Raw genomic sequence first — 16826 nt, 5'->3', positions numbered from 1 at the left:
GGGGGTAAGAAGAAGAAGAGGGGGGTAAGAAGAAGAAGAGGGGGGTAAGAAGAAGAAGAGGGGGTAAGAAGAAGAAGGAAGGGGTAAGAAGAAGAAGGAGGGGGTAAGAAGAAGAAGGAGGGGGTAAGAAGAAGAGGGGGGTAAGAAGAAGAAGGAAGGGGTAAGAAGAAGAAGGAAGGGGTAAGAAGAAGAAGGAAGGGGTAAGAAGAAGAAGGAGGGGGTAAGAAGAAGAAGGAGGGGGTAAGAAGAAGAAGAAGGAGGGGGTAAGAAGAAGTAGGAGGGTTAAGAAGAAGAAGGGAGGGTAAGAAGAAGAAGGGGGGTAAGAAGAAGAAGGGGGGTAAGAAGAAGAAGGGGGGTAAGAAGAAGAAGGGGGGTAAGAAGAAGAAGGGGGGTAAGAAGAAGAAGGGGGTAAGAAGAAGAAGGAAGGGGTAAGAAGAAGAAGGAAGGGGTAAGAAGAAGAAGATGGGGTAAGAAGAAGAAGGGGGGAGTAATAAGAAGGGGGTAAGAAGAACAAGGGGGGAGTAAGAAGAACACAGGGAGGAGGGGGTAAGAAGAACACAGGGGGGGTGAGAACACACAGAGGGAGGAGTGAGAAGAACACAGGGAGGGTGGAGGGGGGATGAGAAGAGCTAGGGGAGTGTGGGGGAGAGGAGAGACCACTAAGGGGCAGGGGAGAGCTCTAAGGGACAGAAGGGACAGCTCTATAGGACAGGGGGCAAGACAGGGAGCTCTTTGACACTGCGCGCGCGCACACACACACACACACACACACTGCATCCCTATACATACACAGAAACACACAATGCACCCCTATACATACACAGAAACACACAATGCACCCCTATACATACACAGAAACACACAATGCACCCCTATACATACACAGAAACACACAATGCACCCCTATACATACACAGAAACACACAATGCACCCCTATACATACACAGAAACACACAATGCACCCCTATACATACACAGAAACACACAATGCATCCCTATACATACACAGAAACACACAATGCATCCCTATACATACACAGAAACACACAATGCATCCCTATACATACACAGAAACACACAATGCATCCCTATACATACACAGAAACACACAATGCATCCCTATACATACACAGAAACTGAACATGCTTCCCTTACACACAGAGAAACACACAATGCATCCATTACACACACATAATGCAACCCTTACACACAAAAACAATGCATCATTTGCACACATACACAGAAACATACAATGCAAACCCTTACACACACACTGTTTTTCTTACATACACACAGAAACACAATGCATCTCTTACACTCAATGCACACACATACAGACACACACACACACCTTGCATCCCTTATGCATACACACACAGATTCACACAATGCATCCCTCACACACAACCAGAAACACATAATACATCCCTTATACACAAATACACACTGCTTCCACTACACACAAACACACTGCATCACCTGCACAAACTGGTATCCCTATACACTACATACCATAAGCACACATATTATATCCTCTACAATAACACATAACACATCCCCTACACACTCCACTCCGTGTGAGCGAACTCATGGGTGGGTGGAACATATAAGTGGACTTATGAGTGGGCCTTATGGGCATACTCACCGTCAGGCACTGGGGCCCAGACCTGGAGCTGTGTAAGAGGCCCCCAAAAAATGGAGCTGCTTCCAATTCTACCAGAACGTTGAATTTTGAGACCACAGTTGCAAACAGCCTCCAGAGGTCCTGTTCAACACCAGACCAGTGGAGCCAAACTGCAGCCCATCATCATCCTCATCTAATTGTAAGTAGGCAATCTAGTATATTATTAGTGACACTAATCTATAATTTACCTCACATTAAAGGGACACTATAGCTTAATGAAGTGGTTCTGGTGTCTATAGCTGGTCCCTGCAGGCTTTTTAATGTAAACACACACTGTGTGCAGCACTGGCGTTAGTTCATATGGCAGATCATATGGGTGGGGCATTGTGATGTCACATGGGGGGGGGGCGGCAAATGTATATTTTGTCTAGGGCGGCAAAAATCCTTGCACCGGCTCTTATCCTGGGCAGGTGCACCAGTCTACTGGTGACCCACATGAGGGGAGTGCACTGATTGCACTGCACTCTCCTCCTGCCCAGACCCGTCTTGACCGCAGTGCAAGTGCCCTCTGCCCCTAATTTACAGTGGCTCACACTCACAACAAGCAGTGCCTAGAGCCCTTTGCAGAGACGGAAACAAAGAGGTTTTGCGGCAGCTGGCCGTCCTGCAAGCATTACATTAAACAGCTGTTCCCCATGCAGCCACAGGTGGCGTTGTGCTGGGAGACTGTGATTACTCTTCACTTCCTCCCAGCCTACAGAGCAGCGCATGGGGGAGAGAGGAGGAGGCATGATTTAATCTTGAATAAATCCTCTAAGCAAACCTTTATAAATTTGGGGGGGGGATCAGCTCTGTTTCCACAGTCTATTGGTGTTTACTCTCATCTCTGTATTAATATTGAGGGATGTCTAAGTAGTAACATCAGTGTGTGTCAGCAGGGCCAGCCGTTGGGGTGGGCAAGCTGTGCGGTCACGCAGGGTGACATGACAACAGAGGCGCCCGGCGGCCAACACAGCTCACAAGTTGGGTACACCAGCATATTTAATTTAAACGATTCGCTGGTGGTCCACTGGTGCTCACCAGCAGTAGGTGCAGTCAGATCATATCCTCTCCCTCGTGGTTCCGGCGCTCAGTTAGTGAGTCAGAGCACAGGCTCAGAGATTCTCAGCCTGTGCTCTGACAACATTGAAAGTCAGAGCCGTGAAGGAGCGGGTATGGCAAAGAGCTACTGATTAGCATAACATCAATATCCGTTATAAAACCAGAAAAAGGTGGGCATGGATGGTGAACTGATTTGGTGGCGCAATGGGCCACTTGACTGGTTTTGCCCCCCAGGCCTAAGGCTGCCAGCCCTCCCCTGATCAGCAGTCAAGTAAATTGAGCAGTGAGACTGCAGGGGTTTGATCTATACACAAACTGCTTCATTATGCTAAAGTTGTTTAGTGACTATAGTGTCCCTCTAAATCAAAATGTAAAATGTGAAGTAAACATGGATTTGTAAAAAAAATTAAAAAAAAAGACAGTTACAATTTGACTATTTTTGCCTTAGTTTTGACATTCGGACGCGATTAAAAAAAAAAAAATTGCAGCGAGCCTAGTGAATAATTGAAAATACACCCCTATTCCACTATATCTATTTTATATGTGTAGATACCATGTTTTGCATATAGCTTAATGAATAACCCCATTACACTTAAGCAGACATACCGCTCTTTGTGCTGGCCTGTATCTAATAAAAGTAGTAACTACAGACAGTATGGCATTCCACAGTAGGCTGTTGAAGCCATTAACACAGGGATAATTTAAAATATATTATATTATTTATATAGCGACATCAAATTCCGTAGCGCTGCACAACAGGTGAACTAAGAGACACGTAATTGTAACCATACAAATGGATGCACAGGAACAGAGGGGTTGAGAGCCCTGCTCAATGAATTTACCTGCTAAGGGAGTGGGGTATTGTGACACAGAGTATAAGTAGGGGTAATGAAATTGGTTGTTAGAAAAGTATTCACGAAGAACTTTTGACATTTTAGATTTTGACCGTTGCAGGAGAGGAGTCATGGGGGGGAGGGGGAGGAAATTAACAGTTTAAATTATATGCTTTCCTGAAGAATTGTGTTTTCAAAGATTTTTTGAATGAGTGGAGACTCGGTGAAAGTCTAAACGGAGAAGGGAAGGGAGTTCCACAGAAAAGGTGCAGCCCTGGAGACGTCTTGGAGGTGAGCATCAGATGTGGAAGTAAGGACAGAGGATAGACTTGGGTCTTCAACAGAGCGGAGAGGCCCTCGACGGGACATACTTGTGTATTAGGGAGGATAGGTAGGTTGGAGCAGCATTATGTAGGGACTTGTAAGAAAGCACCAGAATCTTAAATTGAGCCCCATATCTAACTGGAAGCCAATGTAGGGACTGACAGAGGGGGGAGGTGCGGGGAAACAGGAAAATTAGCTTCGCCGCCGCATTTGTTATAGATTGCAGCGGTGCAATCTGAGAACACGTAAGACCACTGAGAAGGGGATTGCAGTAGTCAAGGCGAGAAATAACAATGGCTGAAGTAATTTACTTTTGCAGAGGAAAGAGCCAGAGTGTAGGAGCGCAGCATAAATTGTTTAGTGGAGGAAGTCAGGTGCAGAGTGAGACTTTCACCAACAGCGTTCAGGAACATTTTTTTAGATATCGGGTCAGCTTCATGTGCCATGGTTGTAATTGGGAGTGCTTGCTGCGTTTACGTGTAGGAGGTGCCATGAGGTCTAGTTGAGAGGAGAGTGTGGAATTGTAGAGGGAGGTAGCAGAGTTAGGGCAAGTGAGATGAAAAAAAAAAAAAAAAAAAGGTTTCTGCGAGATTGGAGAGTTGTGGGTGGTGAAATTTGTGTATGGGGTATGCCGATGTCAAAGGTCAGCAGTTGCTTGTCAGAGGAAATGGAACAGATTAGAGAAGGTCAAGAGTGTTTCCTGCTGTATCAGTTGCTGAAGTTGACCACTGTGTGAGGCAGAAGGAGGAGGTTACAGAGAGCAGAAGGGAGGCATCAGGGCAGTTGAGGTTGTTGATTGGGATGTTAAAGTCACCAAGTATAAGGGAATGAGTGCTAGAGGAGAGAATGTAGCAGCATAGTAAACCCTAATGACCATGCCCTGTAGGAAGCCTGGATATTTTCCTTTGCTCCAAGTCGGGGGAGGCAAGTATAGGATCCGCCCTGGGTGCCAAATGCTCTAGGTACTCCCATGCAGAGGAGGAGTGGCTAGGGCTTCATAAACAGAAACAAAAAAGTGATAACTCCTAAATATCAGTGAATCTTGCAGTGAGACCCCAGTAGCATGATCTATACACTAAAACAGATTTGTTAAGCTAAAATGGCTTTGCTGACAAGTGTGTCCCTTTAATTCATATTTAATTTTTAATCCCCTCCCCTCCTTTTAGATAGAATCTCTGAAAGGTGTGGTGTTTAATAGTGTTACATGGGATCAATTTATGTAGAGGAGATCCATTGTCTTTCATGACCAGTAGGCAAAGTACACGAGTAGCTATTAATAGATCAAGACAAGAAGATACTAACTCCACACCCTTAATCTTTTCCCCCAGCAATTCTCTGTAACTATATATATATATATATATATATATATATATATATAGATAAAAATGTTAGCCGATACATTCTAATCAAAGTTATACTTCAGAGGTAAAGAAAAAAAATTTAAAAAAAATAAAAAAATATTCCACAATGAAGAGAGATAAATATGAAAAAAAAAAAAAAAAAAAACCCCCACACATTTCTGAAATATGGGTTTGTTTCTTGCAGGTAACCATGTTGATTTTGTTAACTGATCCCATGCATTTTCCAGGTATTACAGATCAGTGGTTGAACCAGTTTATCTACTCTGCACGTAATGCTCAGAACAATCAGGTTTCTTTTCATGCTTTATATAGAGCCATCATTATAATATTGGAGATAAAAATTTCCATCAAAAAAAGTTTCTGTTCAAGAAACGAAAACAAAAAAAAGTCAAGGTTTTCAAACATCAGCCACTGAACCCCAATGCCCTTATCAAGTTGATTTCAAGTGTGGGCAAATGATTACAATTACATTTGTTTTGACAGTTCAAAATTAGATTTTGAGCATAAAAATTATTTACAGTTTTTAAGTTTCAAGCATTAGCTGTATAGTCGATTTTTAGCAGAGTAGAATATGATCCAAGTAATATAGCAGGAAAATGTGAGTTTATACAAAAATTGGACTAGAATGTCCAACAGGGTGTTTGCTGGACAATGTTCATGGTTTCATTATGGATGCTGGTTTCACCACAAGGAGAACTTGTTATAAAGTATTGTCCTCGGAACCAGAATAAGAACATTTTAGGCTGCTCTAAGCTGCCTAATATGGGATGGAGTCCATTTTAATGTGGATACATATGACTGGAAGATGACGTGCGACTGATTACGCAATTGAATTCCATTGTATGGGACAGGATAGCAACAAAAATAAAAAGTCTGTTCTTTCACAATCCTGTAGGCACCTTACCTCCACGCAGGTGCATATTGCGGTCTTCAATGTTTGCCTATTCTTACAAAGTTATTTGCCCATCATTGAAATATGTGACAGTTGCTACCTTTCATATGTTAGCATCTGCCTTTCTACGATCTCACTTTTTTGTCAATCTACATTTATTATAGGTGTATAAACAGTTTGCAACAGAGGTGAAATGCAAATCACATCACATATTTCATAATGGTAAAAGAAGAAAAACAATTCACTGTTAAGAAAAAGTATGATAATTGTAATAGCTCATTATGAGAATTAACATATCACATGGAAACTTTGGACCCAGTCAGAATCCTTGTTTGAAGAGGAAGGGTTGTATAATTGCGCTTCTACTTTCCTCTCGCCCCACCACCGTCTACCCCCTCTAACTATCGGCCCATATCCCTGCTCCGTTTTTCCCCTCAAAGCTTCTGGAAAGACTTGTCTTTACCCGTATGTCTCACTTCCTCAATTCCAACGCTCTCCTTTACCCTCTTCAATCTGTCTTCCACCCCCTCCACTCTACTGAGACTGCTCTTATCAAAGTTACTAATTACCTAATCACAGCTAAATCCAAAGGCCACTACTACATACTAATACTTCTTGACCTCTCTGGTGCCTTTGACACAGTTGATCATGTTCTCCTTCTTCAAACTCTTCAATCACTCGGTCTCTGTGACTCTGTCCTCTCTTGGTTTTCCTTCTCTCTCTCCCAACACTCATTCAGTGTCTCCTTTTCTAATCATACCTCCTCCATTCATCCGGTCTATGTTGGAGTCCCCCAAGGCTCTGTCCTTGGTCCTCTTTTATTTTCTCTTTTTACTGCCTCTCTTGGCAAACTTTTTGCCTCATTTGGATTCCACTACCACCTGTACACTGATGACACCCAGCTATATCTCTCCCCCCAGACCTCTCCCCTGACGTCCTGCAACGTGTCACTGCTTGCCTTTCTTTCATCTCTGACTGGATGTTCTCCCGCTTTCTATAACTAAATCGCTTGAAAACTGAACTCCTTATCTTTTCTCCTCCTAATACGGATTCTCTTCTTTCGCTCTCCCTTCAAGTCAGTGGTATCCACATCAGTTCATCATTGCAAGCGCACTGTTTTGGTGTCATATTTGATTCTAGTCTCACCTTTGAGCCCCACATCCAGCTAGTTACTAAATGCTGTTGATTCCACCTTAAAAACATAGCCCGCATCTGCTCCTTTCTTTTGCAAGATGGTACCAAAGAGCTTGTTCATGCTCTAATAGTTTCCTGCATGGATTATTGTAACCCCCTCCTAATTGGTCTTCCCAAAAACCGTATTGCCCTGCTACAGTCTGTAATGAATGCTGCCGCCAGACTGATTTTCCTCTCTAGTCGGTTCTCTCACACCTCACCTCTCTGCCAGTCCTTACATTGGCTTCCTGTATCCTATAGGAGTCAATTCAAAGTGCTAACCCATACCTATAAAAGCATTGACCAATTCTAGACCCTCTTATATCTCTTTACACATCCATAGGTATGCCCCTTCTCAGTCTTTCCGCTATGCCCGTGACCTTCTCCTGTCCACTGCTCGCACTTGTACGGCCAACTGAAGCTTGCAGAACTACTTGCACGCGGCTCCCTTCCTATGGAACAGCCTGGCTAACCCCATCAGACTCTCCCCTAGTCTTGCATCTTTTAAGAAGTGCCTTAAAACCCATCTCTTGAGGAAAGCTTATGGCCTCCCAGAGTAACCTCTAACTCATATACCAGTCTCTTGCTCGCTCCTGAAGGGCAGCACTCTACTCTCACCTTCAGCTCTGCTTCACTCCCACCTATTTTGATTATTTCCTGTCCAAATTTGTTTTATACCCCTCCTCCTATAGACTGTAAGCTCGTTTGAGCAGGGTCCTCTTCAACCTATCGTTCCTGTAATTGTCCTATTTATAGCTAAATCCCCCCTCTTATAATATTGTAAAGTGCTACGGAATCTGTTGGTGCTACATAAATGGTAACAACAACAACAACAACAACAACAACGGAAGGGCAGGGGTGGATTTCAGAGCAAAATTAAAGTCTATCAAGCCAAGTAAAAAACAAAAAAAAATTAAAAATAATCCAAAACCAACCAATAAACAGATAAATAACCCAAGACGTTTCTACAGTTCCCACGGCCAGTCTAAGCAAGATAGCTTGTCCCTAGTTGGGGGGAATATGTACCAAACCTTCTTCAATGGGACTTCCAAAGATGGCCACAAATCATACTTTTCACAAGATTATTTTGTCAAATTACACAAATAAAATCATGGGCGGTTCATAAGTCAAGAATCCGCTTTGGACACTTTTAGACACTGTGCTCCAAAATATAGATATTGCATTTGACCACTAAGTGATTAATATATCGCTAGAACGTTAAAAAGCCGTAATATTTTATTGTCCCAACAATCGTTACATCACAATACTCATTAAAAGACATGACTGGTTTATAACAGGTTACATTTGTTCAGAATTGCTGCCCTTTCAAAAGGAAATCTAGAATTTCTAGAGCAAATTAGACTTAAAAAATGTTAAGGGCATTAAAAACCAAGCTAAACTCTACGTCTACAAAAACAAACAAACCAGATACAGTAAGAAGACAATATTTGTCTGGACTGTATAGTTGGAAAATTGGCTGTGTCACAAATTGACATATTATTTAGTGGAATTCATAGGTTTAAGTAACATTTTGATGAGTTCCTCAGCCCCCGCAGCAATGTAAAGATTTAAATAACCCTTTATTCACTTACCAAATTCCAGAGTTGAGGTCCCTTTGTGCCAAGTTGTGGCCAGCCTCCTCTTCAGACATTCGATTGGGGGGCCTAATGCGTATGTGTGGCGAGCACCGTTCGCGCGTATTAGACCTTCCCTATAGGATAGCATTGCCTCAGTGCTTTCCCATTTGTTTTTTTCTGACGCTAGATGTTCTCATGCAGAGCATGAGGACGCCAAGCGTAGTTTCAAGTAGTCAAACTCCATGAAACTCTAGGAAGTGCCTCTAGTGACTGTCTGGTAGACAGCAATTAGAGGCAGTCCTAGTACTTCAATATACATTGCAGTTTCTCTAAAATTGCAATTTTAGACATTACAGGATTAAGGAGCTCAGGGACAGTGCACCCAGACCACTTCAATGACATGAAGTAGTCTGGGTGCCTAAAGTGTGCCTTTAAGAGATACAATATATAGTATAATACGAAAGGGTTTACTAAAAACTATAGTCATTGACTTTGAAGTGGTTTACTGAATCACAGAATATCCCATTATTCTGTGGGTTTTTTTTTTTTTTTTTTTTTAAGCATGCACAATGTTGTCAAAGTACATAGCTTTTTTACACTCTGAAATTTTTCACTTTAGCTTGGTCTGATATAGAATTATTGGTTGTGTTTTTTTTTTTTTTTTTTTTAGAATTGTATACTCTCTAGCAGGTCATAACACCAAATTACGGTAAATCTAAAGACTGGTAGCGAGTCAGCTGCCCCACCAACTACATACCTGAAGAGTGTTGAACAGGTGCAGAGTTCAGTCACCCCTGATCTAGCCAAAGGAAAGGTGTGCCCCAAGAGTATAGACCCCCTCACTACTTTGTGCCTTCTGATGGTAGGGAAATGTGACCATTTGGTAATGTATACATAACAGTGTAATGAGATACTCTAACCATGTCCAAGCCATTACATATTTATATAGTTGATCTATTAAATCAAAATTAAACCAGAATCCAGCAGGTCAACTGTCCACGGCACTTTATTTTAATTTTTTAAAAATCTTTGTTATGGTTTTAGTTTTGGCTTTATTTTTTTTGTTATGGCCGGTTCCACCTCACTGACCATATCCAACAAAAGATCCCATCATTAGAACATGCTGTAGAGTTCCGAAGGAGCATGCCTTTACAAAATACACGTTTCCTTGTACTTATTACTTTATTTGTTCGCTGTGACCAGCGCAAACACACTTTTCATTGACTTTTGTGTTTTTTTTCCCCCCCATCGTTTCACACAGTTTACAATTTCAAACAAAATGTTCATATTTTGCACGCCGATTGTGCCTGCTGCCATAATCAGTAGTGGTGTATTGATACACCTGTACCCAAATAAATAATGTTTATAGGAAAGACAATTTAAAAAAAAAAAAAAAATAATAAATTAAAAATTAAAAAAACACAATCGAAATCTCACAATCCTATCTTCTTCCATCAGAAAAATGAACTGACCTGTTTCTGATTCTGAGCCCGTGCAACACGCCACCTGCGAGCAGAGTAGAAGACGAAATATCCAACGGTGGCCGCTGTGACAATGAAGAAAGACACGGACACGAAAAAGATGGAGTAGTGGTTAATCCAAGATCCGTGTTTCTTCCCCTCCTCTATGATCATGTGCACCTGGATGCCTTTAGTAAGCAGGCTTATAATCTCATTTCCTTTTTCATTACCAATCATAATGGCAACAGTTCTCCCTGTACCTGTAAAACAATGAGGGGTGTTAAAAAATAAATTATTGAACCATGCTAGGGTAAAACATTAAATCCATAAAATGATGCATTGTAAAATCAAATGTGTTTTTTTTTTGTTTTTGCTCTTCATAGCGACATACAATTTTGATAAAATTTCCCCTATTTTCAGGGGGTGAGAAAAAAACAAAAAACGAAATTTTAAAGAGCCACCGTTTAACCTCTGACATCTTTCTTTGAAGCCTAATCCACAGTATGGGATAAATTCACATATGCAATCATTGTAGCAATGGAACTGCTAGTTTATGTGCCTTTCTTTATCATATGAAGAATTTGTAGCTTTTCAGTTTCTATGAGAAACTCCAAATCATCATCTTCACCTTCCTTCTATACAGATCATCTTATTCCTATTAATAGAGTGCTAACAGTAGGTTCAGATGCCATTAAAGCAGCAATGTGAAGCCAAAATGTCCAATGTTTGTCAATATAGAATATAACAGTCATAGCAAACTTTTGAAATTTTTTTTTTTTTTTTTTTTTTAAAGGAACTGATCCACTTTAAGAATGGCCCGTAATAATTACAAAGAAGGAAAAAGTGCTCAGTTGGTGTGAGTCAGTGTTTAATTGCAGCTGCATAAAAATCCCTTTATAGCTGTGTAAATAAAACCAGAGAAGGAAGAGAAACTGACAATTATAATCATCATCTACCTGGCGAAAACGACAGATTAGAGCAATTTTCTTTCCTAGAATTAGCAATAAAGAGTAACCACTGGAACAAAAGCATTTCTAAAGACGTATCATGGAGGACGATGCCGAAACATCTTTATTACTCGAAAAGATCTGGATTAGCAGAGAGCCATCTAGTAACGCTCGAAGGATTCTAGACAGTTATTTTTAATGTGAGTGTATCAACTCTTCTATTCCTACTCTACAAGTGTCATCATATCCAACGGAACATTGGCGATATTTAAACACACAATTTGAGAAAAAGTTTAGGAAAAAAAAAAAAGTTTGGTGTACACCATTTAATGGTTCTTCCCCCATCATCCCTACAGTAATGAATAAATACAAAGCATCTGTACTTATCAAGTGAATATGTGGCCTATATAGACCAACTTCTACATTATCTTTTGTGAATGTTTAGGGAAGCTGGCTAAATTCATGTCTACGGGCTTTTTTTTTTTTAAGTTGGTCTTTGATTTGGACAAGATCATTTAAGGAATGACCGCCTAATGCCTCTATTCACTCTAACTTGTTTGTCACCATTGGATTGCTTGTGGCAATTACATAACCTGTAATTAGAACTGGTACTCGTGGGGAGGGGGTTAGTTTAGACAGAGCTCAGAATTCCCACTAGGTCTTGACTAATGGAAATTCATCCATGGTGAGTCAACCATAGATCCTCCACTTGGTCTAACAGAGGCTGCACTGCTGACACATGCGGCCATACGTGTTGGCATTAAACAACAGAGTGGGGAACTAGCAGTTTAAACGCTCTATAGAGATTTTAGAAATACTGACATCAACCATCAGCAACCATCCAAATCAGACACAGAGCAGTGAGCACTTCAAATGTGACCTCCCAGGCAGGCCGACAGATAGATAGGTCATTGGCAAGTTCCCGTCTCTTCTTCTTTATACATAAACATGTGCATTTAGAAAAGGTAAGACTCCATCAATGTAGAGGGTTTCTCGAACTTTATTCTTATTAACTTTTAAACCATGTTCTATACTGGATTCACGTTTTTATCTGTACTTTAGGGAAGCCAGATTGCTTGCAAATGTATAGATGAAGTCATTAACTTTTGCCGCTATGTCTAACATGAAGTCCACTGCAGGCAGTGTAGCTGTGCATACGGTCTTCCTGTTTATTCCCAAATTGAAGTTGCAGGACGACCTCTGTGGGTTGCTACCCGCTCTATTTTATGAGATAACAATTAGAAGCAGATAAGCAGAGACTAGTAGCTTTTAAACTAGTCTACAGCTTTCTTTTTTTAGGTAGTGTGCTATAAGTTGGAGGGGGGAACTTGACAGATTTCATAATGAATTTAACCTTACCTTTACCGCACAAAGTTAACCCCTTAAGGACCAAACTTATGGAATAAAAGGGAATCATGACGTGTCACACATGTCATGTGTCCTTAAGGGGTTAAAAGAACTGCATCCCATCTTTAGAATTAAAGAGTTGGCTGGATATTATGCAACAAGTAGGATTTATCCGCTTTCTGATCTATATAATGAAATCTGACCTAGGCCAACAAAACCTTTTAAAGCAGGAATGTCTAAAATCAGTTACCATAGAACAGTCACACTCCAAGAGCCACTCACTCACTCACGTCAGGCATGACAAAAAGGGCTGAATTCATGGTATGCTCCAGTGAAGTACATGTAAAAGCTGTTCTGAGTTTCAGAGAGCAGAACTCTCAGAACTAATTAGACCTACTGGAACAAAAAGCATAGAGTCTCAAGAGGCAGGGGTATATCTGCTATCATCCTATATTACAGGAACGTAAAATAAAAGTCACATGTCATAAGCATCTTCAATGAAGTTTAGAAGCAAAGAGTGTAGAATTCTGCTTGCTAGGCACCAGCAATAAACAACCTGCTGAACAGGCTGCCAGACATTTATAGGGGGGAGATCAAGAATAGGGTCCTATCCCAAACTAGATGGGCAGCAAAAAAAAACCCTACACACTATACACACTAAAACCACTGACAGTTGAAGTGAAGAACAGTGACGATATCATTACACCAGTCAAGGGGTGGGATATATTAGGCAGAAAGTAAACAGTCCAGTTCTTGAATTGCATGTGTTGGAAGCAAGAAAAATAGACAAGTGAAAAGATCTGAGGGACTTTGACAAGGGCCAAATGGTAATGACTGGCTCTACAAAGCAGCAAGTCCTGTGGGCGCACACACACACTGCATCCACTTTACTTCTCCTCAGAGTCAGAGGGACTCAGGTGGGCCCTGTTGTTGGACTTGGGAGTGGGCACTGGAGGCCCAGGACTTGAGTTGTGTAAAGGGCACCAACTTTATGATGCTAGATCTGGTACAAGGCCAATGTACACAGTGGCAAGTACATTTTAGTCCTGGCTAGTAGCAGAGGACTTAAAAAATAAATAAAAAGTTTGACCCATATGTACAAACCCTGACACATTTTCAGCTGCTCGAAATAATCATATTTCCTCTACTGAGGTCAGTTCAATAGTGCTATTTCTGTTAGATGATTAATGGATGACAAACACTTTGTAGTTAAACCAGGGACACAAAAAAAAAAAAAAAAAAAAAAAAAAAAAAATATATATATATATATGCAAGGTGTGTTCTATGACTAATTTCAACACTTTCCGTGTCATGGCCATTGATGCCAAGACTGCTTTATGTGGCAATAGAAGAGAAATAACCACTTAATTTAAAGTATTTGGCAATTAAACAAAACATGCTGCAATGTCACTTCTTAAAGGCACACTATAGCGTCAGGAATACAAACATGTTTTCCTAACACTTTTTTTTTTTTTTAAATTTGATTTTACTCATATCTCACAGCACGCTGGTTTCCATGCGTCCGTCCGTTGCTATGGCGGAGATCATCTGCCATGATGATCTCAGCCAATCCAGTGCTTCCCCATAGTAAGCTATTGAAAGGCTAGTGCGCACGGGCTAGTAACCACACTGCATCAAAAAGCATTTTCTACTAGAGCTGCAATGAGTCAATGCATCTCTAAGAGAAGCATTCAGCAACTCCGTGCAGTGCGTGGAGATACCGATCATCGGTCCTGCACACTTTTTAGGGGAAGACCTTGGGTAGCAGTTTAAACAGTGCCTTATCCTTTACACTGCGGAGACTGCAGGGACAGTCCTTATAACCCAGAACCACTTCATTAGGTGGTCGTGATTCTGGCGCATAGAGTGTCCCTTTGATGGTCATGAATTGCCATTGGTTAAATTAATTAGAGGAAGACTAACTATGCAGTCTTTCCCAAGATGTACAATACCTTTGAGAAGCAATGTGAAGAATGTTTGAGGTATTGAGATAACGTGATTATGGTGCTCTGAGTAAGACTCTAAATAAACTAATCGTAAGTTATAAAATGTACTGCAGAGCTTACTACATATTCATATTACATAAATGTGGATAATAATGGTTATTCAAAAAGTGAATATTCTTATTGAAGGGAAAATGATTCTTAGAATAAACATGTCTTCATACGTCTTTATCACGAAAGGAAAAAAAAAACTAAAACAACACTGTAATAATGTAATGGATGTCATATAAAGATTTAAATATTACTGAATATAAACCTATGAACGCACAACCATGAATAGACAATCTGCTAACAGTGCATAGATGACACTTTGTTCTCACTGTAGAATAACTCTTTTGGTTCCTTAGTGCTTTGCCAGGATAGAGATAGATATGGACATAGCGAAGTCCAATCCACAGCAATTAAAAGCAGTGCACGTGTGAAGACCGGTACGTAGAAATGCTGAATATTTGCCACAAAACCTAGGTGGATTCACAACTAGACTTTACTAGATTTGTCCTCCATGTGAGTGGTCTACCAAGAGAACGAGTGTGTTGGTTTACTTTGGCTGCCCACTAACAGAATCTATGCGTGTTGTGCCCTTGTTACAGATTATTTATGGCTGCATGAACAAAATAATATCCACCCCTGCACACTTTGAAGTACAAGTTCAGAAAGGTCAACACACAATATTGAACAAGAATCAACAAAAGCTGTACTTTGAAACCATTTGCACGATAGCTCGGAGCAATGCAAGTGTGCATTACGCACAACAGGCCGAGTAAATCCTACTGTAAAAAGCTTAAGGCTTGAACAGATGTACAGCTAGAGTTAAAAAACTACACATTATGCCCAGAAAAAAAAAAATAAAGTCTAAAATGGAACAGCAGAATATATATAAAAAACAAAACAAAAAAACAAAAACACTAACTAGTACCTAACATTCCACAAATTCAGTAAACAGAAGATGATCACTAAAGACAAAAAGTAGCATATATATATATATATATATATATATATAAAATTAAAAACAATATGGGTTGTATGAAATGCAGATTTGTCTTGAAATTACCCATCAAACTGCATTCAAATTTATTTTGAAATGGTGGTATAGAAAATGAAAAGATTAAAGCCAGAGGTATCTAGATTAGAGTAACAACATTTAAAAGTGAACTATTTCTGTGGGGCCAGTTGTTTTAGCTATCATTGTGCTCTGTGCAAGTTTACAAAAATTAGGATGAATCGGAGCGTTCCATGGAAATAATTGGACAAGCCATCGGTAAGGTACCTTACCCCGGTGTAGTTGTGAGATTATGTTCCTCCTATGGAATTCTGTCAGAACATTCCTACTCTACCAGTCTGTAAAAAGGACGGAAAGACAAATATGATTGCTTATTTTATAAGAGAGGGGTCCTGACAAGTCTCATCAGAAATGTATCTTGGGAATATGCACCACAATCCTTATAAAAATTGAGAACCAAATGTTATCGATGTATTATTTTCATTGGTATCTCAATGACAATTTAAAAGAAGTGACCGTTTCCATTTAGAAACGTGTCTCTGCTTGTTTTTTTGGCAATACAGGTTGATCTTAGATAAACAAAGTACATTTTATTTGTCTTTTTATTGATTCCTGCAAGTTCTCAAAACGCTTTGGCATTTACGAGACACACTTGAGTCAGTCACTATGTATACAGTATAACTTTCCAAAGATAACTTAAGTTCAGCCAAGATCAGAACCGACCACAAATGCATGCTGTACAGACTCTAAAATCCCTTGATAGGTTTCAATTACCGTAGTTTATCAAGTTAAATGTTTGGTTACATATATTATACCATTTCCTAAAAATACATAAAATGATGTACACACAACACTGTGCTCTGCATAAGTATTCACTACTCAGGTGAGAATGGTTCTGCAGGGCTCATATCTAGGCCCAAGTAGCTGACTGTACAACTCAATGGTATCCATCCTAGATGGACGATCAAATTTATTTTCTACCAGATCATCGTTTTACTAAAGCAGGTTATGTCAGAGTTACCAGCATTTATGACACAGACAATTATAGAAATTGCTCTATTAATTGCGCTAACCGGTTGTTAAGTCATGCATTATATCAATCTTAATAATAAGAGGGCTATGAATAAACACCTTAACAGCAAGGGTTTATGTGAGGCAGACATGGGTATTTTGGCTTACAAAA

At 40.3% G+C, this 16826-nt stretch overlaps 1 protein-coding gene across 1 annotated transcript in view; it reads right to left on the bottom strand.

Annotated features, from left to right (window-relative positions):
- Positions 1-16826, bottom strand: part of RNF128 (ring finger protein 128) — a 63681-nt gene that overhangs the window by 37083 nt on the left and 9772 nt on the right. The window contains exon 2 of the mRNA XM_063431962.1: positions 10359-10606. Within this exon, the coding sequence (XP_063288032.1) occupies positions 10359-10606 (248 nt within the window). The remainder of the gene's footprint in view (positions 1-10358; positions 10607-16826) is intronic.

The sequence above is a fragment of the Pelobates fuscus genome, chromosome 9 (assembly GCF_036172605.1).
Source record: "Pelobates fuscus isolate aPelFus1 chromosome 9, aPelFus1.pri, whole genome shotgun sequence".
NCBI lineage: Eukaryota > Metazoa > Chordata > Amphibia > Anura > Pelobatidae > Pelobates > Pelobates fuscus.
Note: the sequence above shows the minus strand (reverse complement) of the source record. Positions and strands in the feature narration are given on the sequence as shown.